At 37.7% G+C, this 20,940-nt stretch overlaps 1 protein-coding gene across 1 annotated transcript in view; it reads left to right on the top strand.

Annotated features, from left to right (window-relative positions):
• Positions 1-20,940, top strand: part of ENTHD1 (ENTH domain containing 1) — a 152,028-nt gene that overhangs the window by 16,397 nt on the left and 114,691 nt on the right. The window contains exons 2-3 of the mRNA XM_004373879.1: positions 14,712-14,945; positions 18,782-18,790. Of these exons, the coding sequence (XP_004373936.1) occupies positions 14,712-14,945; positions 18,782-18,790 (243 nt within the window). The remainder of the gene's footprint in view (positions 1-14,711; positions 14,946-18,781; positions 18,791-20,940) is intronic.

Here is a 20,940-nt window from a genome sequence, read left to right as displayed (position 1 = left end):
CACATGGGAACCTCATACCACCAAGAAAGCAGTGCCAGGAGCAGTGCGTGTCCTTTGGACCTGAGGTTCCTGTGCAGGGAAGCTCCCAGACCAAAGGAAGATTGATGACACAGACCTTCCTCCAGAGCCAATGGAGAAAGCGAGAAAGCGTTCCCCTGGAGCTGATGCCCTGAATTTGGACTTGTAGCCTACTGGACTGTGAGAGAATAAACTTCTCTTTGCCAAAGCCATCCACTTGTGGTATTTCTGTTACAGCAGCACTAGTTGACTGAGACAGTCCAGTTGTGAGGATTTTTGTTTTCTTTATGTTGAGGTGTGATCCAGACTGAAGGCTGTGTGTGGTCTTTGATCTTCACCAGTAAGTGCTTCAAGTCCTCTTCACTTTCAGCAAGTAAGGTTGTGTCATCTGCCTAACACAGGTTGTTAATGCATCTTCCTCCAATCTTGATGCCCTATTCTTCTTGATAGGGTCCAACTTCTCGGATTATTTGATCAGCATACAGATTGAATAAGTATGGTGAAAGGATACAACCCTGATGCACGCCTTTCCTGACTTTAAACCATGCAGTCTCCCCTTGTTCTGTTCGAATGACTGCCTCTTGATCTGTGTACAGGTTCCTCGTGAGCACAATTAAGTGTTCTGGAATTCCCATTCTTCGCAGTGTTATCCTAATTTGTTAGGATCCACATGGTCGAATGCCTTTGCATAGTCAATAATACACAGGTAGACATCTTTATGGGTCATAGGATAGGTGTATACTTACCTTTAATGGAAACCACTAAATAGTTATCTTACATGGTTTTTCCATCTTGCTTTCCCACCAAAAATGTATGCGAGTTTGTTGTTCCACAGCCTTGTTAACACGTAATATTATCATTCCTTTTAATTTAAACATTCTGGTTGGTGTGTAGCATTATTTCAGTTTGGTTTTAATTTGCATTTCTGTGATAACTAAAGTTGTTGAGTACCTTTTCATATGATTTTTGGCCATATGGAGATGTTTTGTCTGCTTAGGTGTCTGGCCTATTTTTTTATTGTCTTTTTTCCCCCCTTTTTTATTATGATTTGTAAGAGTTCTTTGTATATTTTAAAAGAGTCCCTTGTCAGATATATGCATTACAAATCTTTTCTCCAGGTCTGTGGCTCATCTTTTCGTATTCTCACTGGTATCTTTTGATGAACAAAAGTTTTTAGTTTTCATGAAACCTAATTTATTTTTCTTTTGTGGTTGTTTTTGTGTCCTGTCTAAGAAATTTGCCTTTTCCCCAGGTTATGAAGATACTCTCCTGTTTTCTTCTAGAAGTTTTATAATGTTAGCTAGGTCTGTGATTGATCTTGAATTAACTTTTGTGTCTATTGTGAGGTAGAAGTAAAGTTCATTCTTTTCCCTGTGGTATCCAGTTGTTTGAACATTATTAGCTTTTAATAATGGAGCATTTCCATGTGTATTATCTCATTTAATCCTTACAACATCTTATGAGAAAAGAAGGTTATATATTATCTCTGTTACAGAGATGAAGAGCTAAAGCTCAGAAAGATAAATTATTTAGGTAGCATTACACAGCTAATTAATGACTGAACATTAGAACTCATATATCTCAACACTGTTGTTGTTTTGTGCCGTTGAGTCAATTCCAACTCCTAGTGACCCTGTAGGACAGAGTAGAACTGCCCCTCAGGGTTTCCAAGGCTGTAATCTTTACAGAAGCAGACTGCCACATCTTTCTCCCTCGGAGCGGCTGGTGGGCTCTAAGTGCTGACCTTTCAGTTAGCAGCCAAGCACTTAACCATTGCACACCAGGGCTCCTTTGACACTATTTAGTGTTGTTTGAGTATACTACACAGCCTCTCCTACTTAAGTTCTTAAAAATATCCTAAGAGGGTGTCATGGATTGAATTGTGGCCCCCCAAAATATGTGTCAACTTGGTTAGGCCATGATTCCCAGTACTGTGTGATTGTCCTCCATTTTGTGAGTGTAATTTTATGTTAAAGAGGATTAGAGGGGGATTGTAACACCACCCTTACCCAGGTCACATCTCTGATCCAATGTAAAGGGAGTTTTCCTGGGGTGTGGGCTGCACTACCTTTTATCTTACAAGAGATAAAAGGAAAGGGAAGCAAGCAGAGAGTTGGGGATCTCAAACCACCAAGAAAGCAGCGCTGGGAGCAGAGCATGTCTTTTAGACCTGACATTCCTGCACTGAGATGCTCCCAGACCAAGGGAAGACGGATGACAAAGACCTTCCTCCAGAGCTGACAGAGAAAGCCGTCCCCTGGAGGTGATGCCCGGAATTTGGACTTGTAGCCTATTGGACCGTGAGAGAATAAATTTCTCTTTGTTAAAGCCACCCACTTGTGGTATGTCTGTTACACCAGCACTAGATGACTAGGACAGGGGGTTTCACTATATTACTGGAACGAACTTAATTGAAATTGTCTGAAAATACTCAGTTGAATTTGAAACCTTTTTCATGCCATCAAATTATTTATTTATACAAATTATAGTATTTTTAAAAAAAAACAAATTCAGGTTCTGGGAATTGTATGCATTACAGGTTTATGTTCTCAATTAGGTGAGTCATAAAATTGCAGTTAATTTTGTTTAACTGGGTTATTTTGTACACACACACACACACACACACAGACATACATTTACATTAAAGGTATATTTTGAAAAAAGAGGCATTTTAAAAGGACAAAAATTCAATGTTGCTAAAAAGCTAAAAAAGCTGTTTTACTACAGGTAGCATGTGTTAGTGATATTACTGATACTTTGTTTCCCAATATTTTCATCACTCACCTAATTTAGGGAATTAGGTACTTTGCATTAATATCCGAGGCTGATTTACTTATAGGTTGCCTTCCTCTCTGTTGTGTCCTTTGACACTCAGGGATGAGCCCTCACCAATCACCCACCACCCTCCCGTTTTCTCACCCAAGTTTGAATATCTTGGCATAAGAGCTAAGCCTTTTAAGCCATAGTTAAGAGATATGAACTAAAATGTGAAAGGTAAATATTCTGGAAGATGTAATACATTTATTTATATATTCACTAAGTTATAAATTACTGAAATCTTTTTTTTGTGGGGGGTTTGATTTTTCAGTTCAGCTTTCATAGAAGGGGAGAAAACACCAGATATTTGGCCCCTAAAAGGGTTTACAGAAAGAAGGAGCCCTGGGCAAGTAGAAGAAAGGAGTGGTTGGAATTTCCCTCTCCATGGAGACTAATGATTGAATAGAGCCAAGATACCTGGCCAAGAAAAAGAAAAATATTTAAAAATGTAAAAACAAAAAAATCCAACTACTTTACATGTTGGATTAACTATATTAAGGCTATAAAGCCAAATGACTAAAATTAGGAGTTTCGTTACTTTTACAGAAGGGATTGGATGTGAGGTGGTTTGAGGCAGACAGTGCCTAGTCAGTATGATGCAGTGACTAAGCACTTTGGAAAAAAGCTATCTTCAGGGTGGATCAGACTTAATTGTTTTTTTTTCTACAGCTGTCGGATAACACTAGTCAAAATTCTTTAACCAGAGAACCCGCTTGATATGTGATGGTGGATTGTTAATTAATGCAATGTGGGTGTGTTCATTTACAGAGTGGTGTATTAACAGGTTATTTAACACAAGGCTGCTGAGGTCATTTATAGCTTAAGCGAGCAGATGTCATTTCCTATAACCAACATTTTTACAGTCTTGATGAGCAAATCAATTTCCTTTAACAAACATTCCTTATAGGCTGTGGGTCATCATAAGCCTTGTGGTTAAAAGTTATATGATTATGAGTGTAAACAAAAACTTTATACTTAAAATAGTTGAATATTTTGGATAGCCTTTTGTTCTTTTTTTAAGAAATATAGTTGTACTGGTAATCATGATAGCAAGAAGCAAAGCATGAATTTATTTAAACTTAAATATGATCTTTGCCCATCTGGCCATCTTCCCACAGCGCTCCTTATCGGGTGTACTCACACAGACAACAGAGTACAATAAACAAAAAACCGAGAGCATAACCAGTTTAGCACGTCAGTGCTATATATGTCAACAGAATTATTCTCTTTTCAAAGTTATTCTCATCAAATAAAATAGTTTACATTTGTGTAGTAAGGTCAGTCAAAGAAATGACAAGTCTAGATTTTGTTATTTTTATAGAGCCAGTCTCTACTTTCTAGTTTATTACCTTTATAACCTTGGGAAAGTTTCTTAATCACCATCAACCTACTTTTCTCTTTTGTTAATGGACTTAATAATTAACTCTGAGGGTTATTGTCAGGATTATAGATATTGTCTGAAAGCTAGGCACACAGTACGTCATCGGTCAATGTTGGCTAATCCTGTTAGTCCTAGTGTGCCACTGTAGGCTTAAAGAGGGGTAGCCAATAGCTTTTAAGATTTTCTCTTGATTCTAATGCTCTTCAGTTTTTCTGTAATTTATTTATTTTTATTTATACTGCTTGGTCTTTGGAGATCATTTTTTTAAAATTTTTTATTGTAGTTCAGGTGAAGGCTTACAGAACAAATAGTTTCTCATGAAACAGTAGTACACATATTGTTTTATGACATTGGTTAACAACCCCACAACATGTCAACCCTCTCCCTTCTCGACCTTTTTTTTTTGGTGAAGATATACATAGCCAAAGATACACCATTTCAAAAATTTCTGCATGCACAGTTCAGTGACATCAACTACACTCTTCCAATTGTGCTGCTATCCTCACTTTAGATGAAGGCTTACAGAACAAAATAGTTTCTCATTTAATAGTTAGTACACATGTTGCCCTATGACAATGGTTAACAACCTCACAACACATCAACATTATCCTTACTCAACCTTGGTGGAGATCATTTTTGATGTGAGGATTCATGTCTTTTCTGCAACACTCTTAGCTACTGTCTCTCTGAAAATTGCTTTTATGTTGTTACCTTAATTTTCTTCTTTTGAAATTCCTCTAGATGAATATTGGGGCCTTGCAGCCTGTGCTTTATAACTTTTAATTAATTGTTTTAATCTTGTGGCCTCACTATGTTGTATTTTGGAAGAATTCCTTAGTCATCTACTCCAGTTATCAATTCCCTGTCTACTCAAGTCTGGAGCATAGCTTGGATATTGAGGGTTTTTTTTTTTAATTTTTAAATATAATATAGCTATAGGTTTCATTAGGATTTTTAATTTTTTTCCTTTTCATCTGTTCTTGTTTTATTTCTGTCAGTTTTTCTTTTGTTTTATGATTTCATATTCCTTGTTGTGGCTGTGATTCCTGTACTAATGTCTCTTCATCATATTTATTTAAAAATCTTTGTTATGGGGCTCTAGAACATTGGTTTCATTTGTAGTGAATTTATGTTTTGATTCCTGATTTTATTGGTTGTCTTCATTATAATTAGATTTTTGAAAATCTATTTTGGAATTTTAGTTTTCAGGCTGTTTTGAGAGATTTCTTCCCCCAACTACTCATGTTTACTTTTTCCTGCATGTTGTTTTTTCATTTCCCTTCACCCAACTCCCCTAGAGCTACAGGCCTTATAAAGGTGGCTCAGTGCCCTGCAATAATACTGAGGTGTCACAGATCTGGCCACTGAGCAAGCAGGTGGCTTAGCTCAGTTCCAGTCTTAAGGTTGCATGTGTGCCTTCCTGCTATTAGACCCACAGCCACATATACCCTATAGCCCAGGAGGCAGTTAGCAGCTGGTTTTTTTTGTTTTTTTTTTTCCTTTTCTTCCCAGCCTTCTCTCACAAACACAGATACCCCCTAACATCAAAGAGTAAGACTAGCTCTGGTTCCCTGCCACCTGAGGAGCCAAACTTCTGACTGCCAGATCAAGAGCCCAGCAGCCCCGTGGCTTTAGCCCTGTTTACACTGCTTTTCATTCCTCTTGTATTTCGAGTTCGTGGAGATTCTTATCTGGGTTTTGAGACTAGCAATGTCTATCATTGTTGCGTATTTGGAGCAGAGTGGAGGGGTACTGTGAAGATGAACTGACTGTGCCATCTTGACTGTGGTTTTTTAACTTGAAAATAACTTGCTCAGATGTACTGTTTTAGAACTCTTCCCTGGAAGCACTGTGGAGGGGAGATTGGAAGGGAGAATAGGCAACACATGATAGGGCCTGAACTAAGGCAGTGGTAAGGAGATAGAGAGGAGAGCATGAATTTAGAGGATATTTAGTAGGTTTGGTCAGTAGATATGGATAACTGAATTTGGGGAGATGTATGTTCATATTTCTGGCCTAAGATGGAGGTTAAATTTTCTGAGAAAGGAATATTGGAAGAAGAGAAGATTTTGATGGGGGTGGGTCAGGAATGGGAACAAGAGTATTAAGATGCTTTATAACTAATGTTTGAAGTCTAATACTTATTTTTCTGAAGATGTAGTGTGTGTCTTTCCTCAATGCCCAAGATTTTTGTTATTGCCATATTTCCAAATCTGTTTCCATGATGTTCAGTTACGAACTCCTCCTCAGCATTTGGGAAAAATTTCTTCAGCATGTTCATTCATTTATTTAACAAACATTTCTTATGTGTCTTTTAAGCAGAACAAGCGTAGTTCTGGCCTTTATGGATTTTATACTCTAATGGGGGACAAAGACATTTATCAAACAAATGGACAAGTATAAACTATGACAGTACTATACAAGAATAGTATAAGGTGCTACAAGAGTGTATGAAAGCAGGACCTTACCAAGCCTGAGGCACCAGTACATATGTGGTGGTGGTGGTGGTGGTGGTGGTGTTATCTATTAGCAGAAGGCTTTCCCAAAGAAGTGAAATCTGGGCTTAAAGCTGAAGGATAAGTTAATGAATTAAGGGAAGGAAAGGGGAGATGTTCATTCTGTGCAGAGAGGTGGTACAGTTTCATGGGTAGGAGGGAGCCTGGCACATGCAAAGAATTGAAAAAGAAACCAAAAGGGAGGTCAAATAAGGGAGGGCCTTGTAGACCACATTAAGGGCTCTTTTTTATCCTACAAACAATGGGAAGTCATTGGATTATTTTAAGCAAAGGAGTGACATGATTTGTGTTTGAAAAGATCATTCTGACTTCACTGTGAAGGGACAGTTGGAAAGGTCTAAGATTAGATGTGGGAGATGAATTAGAGGCTATTTCAGTAGTCCAAAGATTAGGGTGGTGATGGTGGTGGAAACACAGAGAACTGAAGAGATTTGAGAAATATTTAGGAGGTAAAACTGATAATATTCTTAGCCAGAAGTGTAAATAGCCTCTCAAACATTGGACACATCAGGTAGTCTATCCCTTCCCTTCACCTCTCTCCTGTGTTAGATCTTGTTTCCTGGATCCCACTCATTTTTTGCTCTTTCTTTGTCTACTGGTCTGTTTTAATGAAGCACATCCTCCAGCAGCTCCTTGAGAAAGGGTGCTTGGGATTTTGATTTTTTGAAACCCTGTGGCTGGAAAACATCTGAGTTATATTCTCATACCTGTTAAGTATTTGCCGAATTTAGAATTCTAGATTGGAAGTCATTTTCCTTCAGAATTTTGAAGGCATTGCTCCATTCTTTTCTAACTTTCAGTGCTGCTGTTTAAAAGTTTGATACCCATATAATTCCTGAGCCTTTGTATATATGATTTATCTTTTTCTCTCTGGAAGCTTTCAAGATCTTCTCTTTGTCCCCAGCATTCTGAAACTTGGTTTGGGTCCATTTTCATCCTTTTGCTGAGCACTAGGTAGGCCCTTTAAAATTGAAAATATTTATCTTTCAGTTCTGGAAATTTGTTTTGAATTATTTCTTTGATAATTTCTTTTCTTTAATTTCTGTGTTCCTTATTTCAGAACCTCATGTTATTTGGTGTTGGACTTCCTGTTGATCCTCTGATTTTCTTGACTTTCCTGTTTTCTATCTCCCTTGGTTTTTTTTTTTTTTTTTTGTATTATTTTATGGGACATTTTTTCAACTTATCTTTCTACTGTTCTATTGAATTTTTCATTTTTCTAATCATATTTTTGATTTATAAAAGCTCTTTCATTCTTTAAATGTACCTATTTCTATAGCTTTATTTGTTTTAAGCATATATTCTGTTATTCCTCTGAAGATATTACAGGGGTTTTGTTTAGTTTTAACCCAGAATATGAATTTTCTCTGTTTCCTTTGAGTTCGTTTATATTTATATAAAAATGCATTCAAAGCAACTGTATACATATGATTTTAATTTTGTAAAGTCTCTTTCACATGAAACAACATGTATACAAGGAATTATGGAAAGCCTTAAACTTAAGCATAAGTTTAGCATAAATTTGTAAAAATTCTATTTCACACTCACAATAAATTTCTGAAAATTGCAATATTGTCTGTCTTTGTTTTTTCAGGATATACTCTAGTAGCTGTCAAATGCCTCCACTGTTAAAAATTTCCATCAAAATATCTCCACTAGATAATTCATCATATATTTTTATTACATTTTGTAATAATTTCTGAATTTTTTGCTGCAAAAATAAGAAAAAATGCTGAATGATAGTAAACATTAACTATTTGATCTAGTGCTCTAGATCGAGTGTCCTGTTTTTGGTGAAAAAAACCTTGTGTTTTATTGATTCATTGCTTTTTTCTTTATCTTTTCTTTCAGAAATAATTTTACTTTCAAAAAGTTGCAAAAATAGTTCAGAGTTCCTGCATACCATTCATCCATCTTCCTCAAATGCTACCATCTTACATAACTTACAGTACAGTCATCAAAACCAGTATAATAACTTTGATATGATTCTATTAACTAATCTTACTCAGTTTTGCTGATTATTCCACTAATGTCTTTTTTCTGGTCCAGGATCTAACATTGCATTAGTTGTCTAGTCTGCTTAATCTGGGAAATGTGGGGAAAATTCTTCAGTCTGTCTTTCTTTCGTTTTTTTTTTTTAAATTAAAAAAATTATTGTGATAAAATATATATAACAAAAATTTGCAATTTTAACAATTTTTATGTGTATGATTCAGTAACATTAATTACATTCAACATGTTGTGCAACCATCACCACTATTTCCAAAAGTTTTTTATTACTGCGAATAGAAACTCAATACCCCTTAAACAATTTTCGCATTCTCCTGTTTCCCCAGCCCCTGGTAACCACTAATCTACTTTGATCTCTGTGCATTTGCCTATTCTAGATACTTCATGTAAGTGGAGTCATACAATACTTGTCCTTTTGTGTTGGACTTATTTTACTTAGCATAATGTTTTCAACCACCACCCATCTGTCAGTTTGTCATACTATGGTGGCTTTCGTGTTACTATGAGACTGAAAGCTATGCCACTGATTTTCAAATACCAGCAGGTGGACAGGTTTCAGCAGAGCTTCTGGAATATTGATATACCGTGGATTGCCAAAAGAACTAGCAAATAAGTCTTAGAAGAAGTACAAGCAGAATGTTCCTTAGAAGTGAGGATGGTGAGACTTTGGCTTACTTACTTGGAAAGACCAATAACTAAAAAAGGATATCATGTTTGGTAAAGTAGAGGCTTAGTGAAAATGAAGGAAACCCTCAATGAAATGGATTGACACAATAGCTACAAAAATGGACTCAAACATACCAATGATCATAAAGATGGAGCAGGACTGGGCAACGTTTTGTTCTGTTATACATGGGGTCACTGTGAGTCAGAGCTGACTCGACAGCAACTAACACCAGCAATGTTTTCAAGGTTCATCCATGTCATAGCATATATAAAAACTTTGTTTCTGTTTATGGCTGAATAATATTCTATTATATATATATTCCACATTTTGTTTATCTGTTCATCCATTGGTGAAAACTTGGGTTGTTTCTACCTTTTAGGTTACTGTGAATAATGCTGCAATGAATATTAGTGCACAAGTATCTGTATGAGTCCCTGCTTTCAAATCATTTGGGTATATACCTAGGAGTGAAATTGTACACTTGTGTGGTAACTTTTAAATTAACTTTTTAAGGAACTGCAAAACTGTTTCCACAGCTGCTGCACCATTATATTCCTACCAGCAATGGATGAGGGTTTCAGTTTTTCCACATCTTCCTCAACACTTGTTACTTTATTTTTTTGATAATAGCCGTTCTAGTGAGTGTGAAGTGATATCTCACTGTGGTTTTAATTTACATTTCTCTAATGACTAATGACTATTGAGCATCTTTTCATGTGCTTATTGGCCATTTGTATGTTTTCTTTGGTGAAATGTCTGTTAAGTCTTTTGCCCATTTTTTAATTGGGTTGTCTTTTTGTTGTTGAGTTGTAGGAGATCATTATGTATTTTGTTCTCAGCCTTTCTTTGTCTTTCATGACGTTGGTATTTTTTTAAGAGTATTAATCTCTTATTTTGCATAATGTTCCTCAGTTTGGGTTTATCTGATATTCATCTTGATTATATTCAGGTTATGCACATTTAAGAGCCTTGGTGGCACAGTGGTTAAGAGCTTGGCTGCTAGCAATAGGTTGGCAGTTCGAAGCCACCAGCCGCTCCTTGGAAACCCTATGGGGGCAGTTCTACTCTGATCTATAGGGTCGCTATGAGTTGGAGTCAACTCGACGGCAGTGGGTTTGGTTTTTTTTTCATGTACATTTGGCAAGAATAGTACAGAAGTGATGTTGTACCCTTCTCAGTGCATCATATCAGGAGGTACTTAATGTCAATATGTCTCATCACTGGGGATATTGAAGTGGGTCTTCCAGGTTTTTCCGCTGTGCAGTCATTATTTTCCTCTTTGTATTTAATAAAGACCATCATCTTTTGTCATTTATGTGTGTGTTGTTGTTTGGTGTCATTGAGTCAGTTCCGACACATAGTGACCCTGTGTATAACAGAATGAAACACTGCCCAGTCCTGCACCATACTCACAGTCATTGCCAGGTCTGAGCTCATGGTTGCAGCCACTGTGTCAATCCCTCTCGTTGAGGGTCTTCCTCTTTTTCACTGACCTTCTACTTTACCACGCGTGATATCCTTCTCCAGGGACTGATCCCTCTTGACAACATGTCCAAAGTACAGGAGACGAAGTCTCGCTATCCTCACTTCTAAGGAGCAGTCTGGCTGTACTTCTTCCAAGACAGGCTTGTGCGTTCTTCTGGCAGTCCATGGCATAGTCAATATTCTTTGCCAACACCGCAATTCAAAGGCATCAATTCTTCTTCCATCTTCCTTATTCGTTGTCCAGCTTTCACATGCATATGAGGTGATTGAAAACACCATGGCTTGGGTCAGGCACACCTTAGTCCTTAAAGTGACATTTTTGCTTTTTGACACTTGGAAAGAGGTCTTTTGCAGCAGATTTGCCCAATGCAATACGTCGTTTGATTTCTTGACTGCTACTTCCATGGGTGCTGATTGTGAAGCCAAGTAAAAAAGAAATTCGTGACAACTTCAATCTTTTCTTTGTTTATCATGATGTTTATTGGTCCAGTTGTGCGGATTTTTGTTTTCTTTATGTTGAGGTGTAATCTATACTGAAGACTGTAGTCTTTGATCTTCATCAGTAAGTGCTTCAAGTCCTCTTCGCTTTCAGCAAGCAAGATTGTGTCATTTTCATATTGCAGGTTCTTAATGAATCTTCCACCAATCCTGATGCCCTGTTCCTTTTCATATAGTCTGGCTTCTTGGATTATTTGCTTAGCATACAGATTGAATGAGTGTGGTGAGAGGATACAACCTCGTTGCATACGTTTCCTGTCTTTAAACCACTCAGTATCCCCTTTTTCTGTTTGAATGACTGCTGCTTGATCTATGTACAGATTCCTCATGAGCACAATTAAGTGTTCTGGAATTCCCATTCTTCACAATGTTATCCGTGATTTGTTATGATCTACACAGTTAAATGCCTTTGCATAGCCAATAAAACACAGGTAAACATCTTTCTGATATTCTCTGCTTTCAACCAAGATCCATCTGACATCAGCAATGATATCCCTCATTCCACGTTCTCTTCTGGATCTGGCTTGACTTTCTGGCAGTTCCCTGTCTATGTACTACTGCAACCGTTTTTGAATGATCTTCAGCAAAATTTTACTTGCATGTGATATTAATGGTATTGTTTAATAATTTTCACATTCTGTGGGATCACCTTTCTTTGAAATGAGCATAAATATGAATCTCTTCCAGTCGGTTGACCAGGTAGCTATCTTCCAAATTTCTTGGCATAGATTAGTGGGCACCACCAGTGCTGCACCTGTTTCTTGAAACATCTCAGTTGGTGTTACATCAATTCCTGGAGCCTTGTTTTTCACCAATGCCTTCAGTGCAGCTTGGACTTCTTCCTTCAGCACCATTGGTTCTTGATCATATGATAGCTCCTGAAATGGTTTAACATTGACCAATTCTTTTTGGTACAGTGACTCTGTGTATTCGTTCCATCTTCTTCTGATGCTTCCTGTGTAGCTGAGTATATTGGGGACTGACTATATAGCTGGGAGTTCTTCAAATTAACTTTCATGTAGAGTGCATTGTTTATTAAAGGAAGAGTAATAAAAATGTGCTAATTTGAAGCATATATACAGGATTATTATAAAAATTATGTATATAAATATGTACATATATATGATTATTATTGAAACTCCATAGTAACTGCAGTAATAATTTAGAACCTAGATCAATAAAAGAATTTTTTGTGGGGAAGAGAACAAGTATTTTACCACAGATATTGTTTAGAACTGTTAACACATGATAATAATAAAAAGATGCCTTTTAATCAGTTTTAAGTTCTCTGCAATTTGCTTCCTTAATGCCTGCTCTTGGGGAAGACCATTCCTACTGGTCCACCATTGGTACTTTACTGCTAAACTTGTTCTTACTTCAGGCTTTTTCATCCTCTGTCCCCTCTGCTTGGAACTCTCAGTCCTTATATCTTTGCATGATTGACTTTTTCTTGCTGTTCAAGACTCAGCTGATAATGTTACTTCCTCAGTAAGACTTTCTGTGACTGTGCCTCAAATTAATTTTTAGCCCATCAACCTGCTTTATTTCCTTGAGACCATTTATTTTTGTCTGAAATAACCTTGTTTATTTATGATTATTAGCTCTTTCAACCACTAGAATGTGCATGCTACAAATGCAGGGACCTTGTCTTTCTTTTTCTCAGCTGTGCTTCTACTACTTAGAAATTTTCTGAGAACTTAACTGTTCAAGAAATTATTAAATGACTGCATAAATGAATATCCTTGGCTATTGATCTGTTGCATAGTTGCTCTGGTATTTTGTCATTTACTTTGCATTTGTGCGAACTTCTCAAGTTGGCTTTCCATTTATTCATTTTTTTATCACATTGATCCTCCCCTCAGTCCACGATGCTGTTTTGATGGGACTGCTAATTGTAGCATCCCATTCTTGGGCCATAGTGATGGGCATGTGACTGTTTAAAGTTGGGCCAATCAGAGTCATTCTCCTGGATATTTCAAATTTGAACAAAGGAAGAGTGTGGCAGAGTGTAAGAGGTGAGTCTGGAGCTACTGGTGGCCATACTCATGTCCATATAGAAGATGTCAATCTGAAAGAGGAGAAAACAAAGACTGTGGGCAGAGGGAAGCAGAGATGGGAGAGGGAAAAAGCCCTGAAGGTTTTCCAACCTCTGGTTCCTGCATACCTGAGGCCCAGTGGATCTTTAGGGATTTCTAGTTTATTTTTGAAAGAATGCTTGGGAAGTCATGAGATGTTTGTATGAGTTGGTCCCAAGTTGTGGACAAAGTGATTTCCTCTATCATTTCTTATGGGAGAGGGTTGAGAATAGTAATAATAACACCACCTTATATTTGAATGAGTAATAGGTGACAGAGTACTTTTATATCTGTGAAGTAGACTAGACGATATGCTTGCGCTGCTTTTCAGAAAGCAAACTCAGGCCCAGAGAGATCACCTGACTGGCTCAAAGTCACACCGATGGTTAAGGGTCAAGCCATCAGTAGGACCCTGGTCCTCTACTCATGCTCTGTCACTATTAATGGCTAATTGTTTTGCAAGATATTATGTTAAAAGAAAGCCAATTGCCCCTCCTTGTCCCACCTCAATTCCATCCCTCTAAGATAATATATTAACAATGTTGTGGTGAATTTTCTGTCTCTGTCTATCCATCTAGCTACCTATGTTATTTCTCTATCTACTTCTCTATAATGGCTTATTATCCCCTATGCTTTACAGATTTTGAATCATGCTATGCATATTACTTTAAATCTTTAACCATATGTCACAGTCATACTTCTAGGTCAATACATCTAGATCTAATTCATTCTTCTTCTTTGTATGGCTATATTGTTTAATTTATTACAAGGAGTATGTATTGCTTTTGAAAGGAAAATCCAATAGTGTATTCTAAAAAAGTAAAAATATAATACCAATGTATTTTTATTACATATTAATAATTTATTTACCTTGTAACATATAGGAAAACCAAACCAAACAAAGCAACCAAACCTGTTGCCGTCGAGTCCCTTCTGACTCATAGCGACCCTATAGGACAGAGTAGAACTGCCCCGTAGGGTTTCCAAGGAGTGGCTGATAGATTCGAACTGCTGACCTTTTGGTTAGCAGCTGAGCTCTTAACCACTGTGCCACCAGGGCTCCAATATATAGGAAAAGGAGTATATTTATTGACAATTCTATTGAAACTTAGGTTTCCCTCTTTATTTGCTACAAGATTTTTTGCTTTGCACACATTTTCACTTTTTTCTTAATTTCCCTTGGAATAAAAATTAATTGTAGCCTTAATATTTCATTTTCTAAGCAAATTCAATGTATTTTTCAGGTTACTATATCCGGGAAAAGTCTAAGCAAGTCATAACGCTGCTGATGGATGAACAATTGCTGCATAAAGAGAGGGAAGTAGCATGTCAGACTAGACGGCGTACCTCCTACTCTGTGACATTTCCTAAAAGATTACCTGGTAGAGGTAACTCGCCAACTGCATGTGCTTCTGCCCCTACACCAGAAATTCCTGCTTCTAAGAACAAGCATAAGCTTCTTAAGGTTGCAAGGCTGCGTAAAAGTGCGTATAATGAACACTGGCCTAAAATGCAATGGATATCATTTAAGAACAATTAAAAATATAAAAATATTACATTTTAGTGCTAAATTATTAAGACTATATTAGTACTAGTATTCCTATGTTAGATTTTATACTGTAGAGAACAAAGATGATGAAGAATATTCAGTAGAAAATTTTATGACTGTTTTCTGAATGGAATGATCTAGGATTCAAATACAATTTGTTTTTTAACTTGGAAGGTACTACACTAGCAACTGGCATGTTTCGCATCATGATTCAATTTTAATATTTTAATCATAAAATTATTTTCTGAGACCAGGGTTTTGGGTATGTGTGCATTTGCACTATTTGATCCTACTGATCAAGAAACTGAAATTTTCTAAAATGTGCCTCAAAATTCTAAAACTGCTATAATATTCTTCTAGGGCAATACCTTGAGTTACATGACCCTTTCCTTGCCTCAAACTTTAAATATGGACTACTAAACTTTTTAAAAAAGTGATTTATTTCTAATTTTATAATGGAAATCAGCAGAAAAATGAAATTATCTTTTCTACTAAGTTTGCTACAACATAAATCAATGTCATTTGGCCCTAATTTCTCCAGTGCAGACCCGGTCAATAAGTTGTGTATAAGGAATAGACAGCTTGAAGAAGCCAAAGCACTATGAAATGTGACTTGGATAACTCTCCCTTGAAATGAACTTCACCAGTGTAGCTTTGCGCCATGAGTGAGGTGCACAGCAGAGCTAATATTCTGTCCAAATACTGTCTTAGCTCTCCAGTACTGCTATAACAGAAATACCACAAGCAGGTGTCTTAAACAAACAGGAGTTTATTTTCTTACAGTTTAGGAGGCTAGAAGTGCAAATTCAGAGCACTAGCTCTAGCAGAAGACTTCCTTTTTCTGTCAGCTCTGGAGGAAGACCCTTGTCTCCTTTTAACAACATCTGTGGGCCTGGCATTCTTTGGACATCTCCATGTCTCTTGGCATCAATCTTCCCCTGGGTCTGGGAGGTTCTCAGCACAGGGACCCTGAGTCCAAAGGATGTGCTGTGCTTCCAGCTCTTCTTTCTTGGTGGTAGGAGGTCCTTCTCCTCTGCTCGATTTTCCCTCCTTTTTTCTCTTTTAAGATAAAAGGTGTGACTCAAGCAAAGGTGTGACTTGAGTAAGGGTGTGACTTAAGTAAGGATATGACTTAACTAAGGGTGTATTATTGACATTGTCTTGTTATCTAGTGCTACTATAACAGAAATACCACAAGTGGTTGGCTTAAACAAACAGGAAAATTATTTTCTCACAGTTTAGGAGGCTGATATAGTTAGTTATTTTCAGAGGCTTATCTCCTGACTTTTTCCTGGACTCTAGTGAGAGAACTGAAGGCCAATATGAATAGATATTTCCAAACATCAGTTAACTGTGGAAATTAAAAACTGTTAATAGTTGATACCAACACAAGCTAATCATGCTCAAAATCATTAAGTACTTCTCCAATTTAGTCAAGAATTCTCAGCTGTTCACTCAATATGTATCTAGTGGACCACCGGGGAGATAAAAAGATAGTAAAAAGCGGTGACCATTGTTATTTTAGTAGTAAACTAGCACCCTTGTGTACTTTAGTGCTTCTAAAAGTAGTGGAGTCCCTTTCTTTTGGGTATCTATTTCTTTTGAAATAAATCTCCAAAAGACGCAGAGACCCGTTCTAAAATTTTCTCCTGGAAGCCTTTAATTCAAACTGACACTAAAATAAACCATTTAAAACAACCAGTTATGACTCATCCAGAATTTCTCCCCTTTCCCTACTTCTCTGTTACCTTTCTGCTCTTCCTTTTCCCTTTTTCTTTCTCTCTTTTTCGTTATAACATATAATTATTAAATTTTATTATTTGAAATTTGGATATGTAGTAGAAATTTGGAGCCACAACAGTGAATAAAACAGCTAAGATGCCTGCCATCATGGAGGTAACATTTTCATGACAGAGATAGATACACACATAAGATAGATATAAAATATAATGCCTCATAGTGATAAGTCCTTTAAAGGAAAGAAAAGCAGGGTCAGCGGATAGAGACTGACAGGGGATGGCTTTATTTTAGGTTAGGTAGTGTCTTAGGCTGGGTTCTCTAGAGAAGCGAAACCAGTGAAGCATATATACGTGTGTAAATATATATATATTTATATCAAGGAAATGGCTCATGCGATTGTAGAGGCTGGAATGTCCTAAGCCTGTGGATCAGGATAGAGGCTTCTCCTGATTCACATAGTCACAGGGGCTGGCGAACCCAAGATCAGCAGGTTGGAGAGCAGGGCTCTTGTTCACAGGCTGTGAAGATCGATGAATCCCAAGATTGACAGGCAAGCCTGCCAAGTCTTCTCCTGATTCATGTAGCTGCAGGGGCTGGTGAACCCAAGACTGGCACATCAGAGAGCAGGGCTCTTGCTCACAGGCTGTGAAGATCAGTGAATCCTAAGATCAGCAGATAAGCTGCTAGCTCAATTCCCAAGAACCGGAGTTCAGATGAACAGGAGGCAGCTGCAGGATCCAGAGCAGGCAAAAGCCAAAACATCCACTTTCATTCAGACGCAGGCCACACACCCAAGGAAACTCCCTTTCAACTGATTGGCTGCTCATAGCAGATCCCATCATTGGGGTGATCACATATAAACACTGAGAATCATGTCCCAGCAAAGTTGACATACAATCTTAACCATCACAGGTAGTGCGGGAAAGGCTTTTGGAGAAGGAGAATCTTTAAGCAGAGACCTGAAGGAAGCGAGGGAGCAAGCTGTGTATATCTGGGGTGTTCCAGGGAGGAATAGAGGTGCAAATGCTCTGGAACTGGATAAGGTTATCATGCTTAATTATAAGCCCCTGGAATGAGTCCCTAAATCACTACAGAAGTCATTTTTATGGTTCATATAAGAAAATCTAGTTTATTGCTTTATAGTCACAACATTTTTTTAAATGCAAAATGTTATTCTTCAGCTTGATCGCACATCTTATTCACTAGACTAAGCTTTGAATGACTTTTAACTATTTAAAAAATCAATCAACCTTCAAATGAAGAAATTTTGCTACAGTTTACCTTTTAATACCACAAGCATGTATAGAGTACCTACTTACTATATACCAGGCCCTGTTCTAGGCATGGTAAGCAAATCAGGTGTATTTCTGCTGTCATAGAGGTTATATCTAGTGATGTCCTGGGGAGCTTTCAAGTCTATTGCAAAAACAGATGTTCCAAAAGAGTTTTGGTCAATGATGGCATCATTGAAATAAATACATGTTAAGAGTACTATTTAAAGTGAATAGTGAATGTTTGGCAGTAAAAGCTGTGGTAAGTTCGTTAAAAATCTGTTATATTATTTAAAATTTCATCCATCCACATATAGGCATATAGACATACACATTCACACACACACATATGTATCGACATACATACATATATACATACAAGATATATAGATGTGTGTGTTTGCGTATGTGCAAATAGGAATGATTGAATTAAGTAATCTTAGCAATACTAACCATTTCCATATAGGCATTTCACTACTTTGAAGCTTTATTTTAAAGGAAGAAAGAAAACTGACAATTTTGTAGAAGATAAGAGACCAAAAAAAACCAAACCTGTTGTTGTTGAGTCGATTCCAACTCATAGTGACCCTATAGGGCAGAGGAGAACTGCCCCATAGGGTTTTGAAAGAGCGGCTGGTGGATTCAAACTGCTGACTTTTTGGTTAGCAGCCGGGCTCTTAACCACTGTGCCACTAGGGCTCTAGAAGGCAGGAGAAGATAAGGAAATAAATTGGGGAGGGGCATTCTTAGTTAGACAGGAGAAGTAGCAAGTGAAAACTTGGAGATGGATGGACCAGTTAGAATTAGGTGCATCCACAAGTGGTAGTGGTAGAGGCCACACAATAGTACAGGCTTAAACATAAGAGTTTATTTCTCTCTTTTAAAAATAATCCAGAGCTAGATATTTTAGTACTTCGCTGGCTCTTCATAACGTCAGGGACCCAGGGCTTTTTCTGCCTTATTGCTCCACCAAACTCAGCATATGACTTTCACTTCATGATCCAAGATGGCTGCTTGAGCTCCAGCCATCTCATCTGCATTCTAGCTAGTAGGAAGGAGGAAAGGTTGAAAATATAGGTTCTCTTTCCCTTTAAGGAAATTTATTGAAGGTTGCTCATAACATTTTGGCTTACATATCGTTGTTTAGCACTTAGTCACATGGACACACCTAGATCCAAGGGAAGCTGAGAATTGTCCTCTTTATTCTGGGCAGCCATGTGCCCAGATAAAAGTTAGAGATTCTATTGTTAAGGAAGAAGGGGAGAATAAATATAGGGAACAACAAAATGTCCCTACCATAATGGGAAAGGATACAAACAAGAAATGGATTAAGCATGATAATACATGGTTTTCTGACTGAATGGAATAGAGTATGCATTTGAATATACATAGAGATGTGGGCAGATAGGTGAGAATATTCAGAGCAATTCATAGAGGACATAAACAGTACAGTATTTGGAAATTTCAATTTGATATGACTAGCAACTAGGAACCATTTCAGGCTTTCGAGAACAGAAGGGATGTTTAGCTTATTACAGAATTTCACTTTCTTATTTACTCAAAACAGCTGTTGGTGAAAGATAATTCTTTTTTTTTTTTTTGTTTATTGTTGTAGTTTAAATGAAGTTTACATTTCAAGTTAGTCTCCCATACAAAAATTCATACATACATTGTTATGTGACCCTAAATGCTCTTCCCATACTGTGACAGCACACTCCTCCTTTCCACCCCTGATTCCTCATGTCCATTCAGCCAGTTCCTAACCCTCTCTGCCTTCCCATCTCACCTCCGGACAGAAGCTGCCCGTTTAGTCTCTTGTGTCTACTTGAGCTAAGAGGCACATTCCTCACGAGTATCACTTTGTGTCCCACAGTCCAGTCCAATCCCTGTCTGAAGAGTTGACCTCAGAAATTGTTCTAGTTCTGAGCTGATAGAGAATCTGGGGGCCATGCTTTCTGGGGTTCCTTCAGTCTCAGTCAGACCATTAAGTCTGGTCTTCTTACTAGAATTTGAGTTCTGCACCCTACCTTTCTCCTGCTCCATTAGGGACTCTCTGTTGTGTTCCCTGTCAGGGCGATCACTGGCGGTAGCTGGGCACCCTCTAGTTCTTCTGGTCTTAGGCTGATGAAATCTCTGGTTTATGTAGCCCTTTCCGTCTCTTGGGCTAATACTTTCCTTGTGTCTTTGGTTTTCTTCATTCTCCTTTACTCCAGGTGGGTTGGGACCAACTGATGTATCTTAGATGGCCACTTGCAGGCTTTTAAGACCCCAGCCACGACTCACCTAAGTAGGATACAGAACATTTTCTTAATAAGCTTTGTTATGCCAATTGACCTAGATGTTCCCTGAAAGCATGGTCCCCAGGCCCCTACCCCTGCTACTCTGTCCCTCAAAGTGTTTGATTGTATTCAGGAAACTTCTTAGCTTTGATTTAGTCGAGTTGTGCTGACTTCCCCTGTAGTGTGTGCTGTCCTTCCCTTCATCTAAGATAATTCTTATCTACTATCTAGTTAGTAAATAACCCTTGCCCTCCCTCCCCACCCTCGTAACCATCAAAGAATGTTTTCTTCTGTGTTAAACCTTTTCTTGAGTTCTTATAATAGAGGTCTTATACAATATTTGTCCTTCTCTGACTGACTAAATTCACTCAACATAATGCCCTCCAGATTCCTCCATGTTATGTTTCATGGCTTCATTGTTGTTCTTTATTGTTGCACAGTATTCCACTGTGTGGATATACCATAATTTGTTTATCCATTTGTCCGTTGATGGGCACCTAGGTTGTTTCCATCTTTTTGCTATTGTGAACAGTGCTGCAATGAGCATAGGTGTGCATGTATCTATTTGTGTGACGGCTCTTATTTCTCTAGGATGTATTCCAAGGAGCGGGACAGCTGGATTGTATGGTACTTC

This window comes from Trichechus manatus, unplaced genomic scaffold, assembly GCF_000243295.1.
Source record: "Trichechus manatus latirostris isolate Lorelei unplaced genomic scaffold, TriManLat1.0 scaffold00027, whole genome shotgun sequence".
Taxonomy (NCBI): Eukaryota; Metazoa; Chordata; class Mammalia; order Sirenia; family Trichechidae; genus Trichechus; species Trichechus manatus.
The sequence above is the reverse complement of the archived record's forward strand: the minus strand, read 5'-3'. Positions and strand labels throughout refer to the sequence as shown.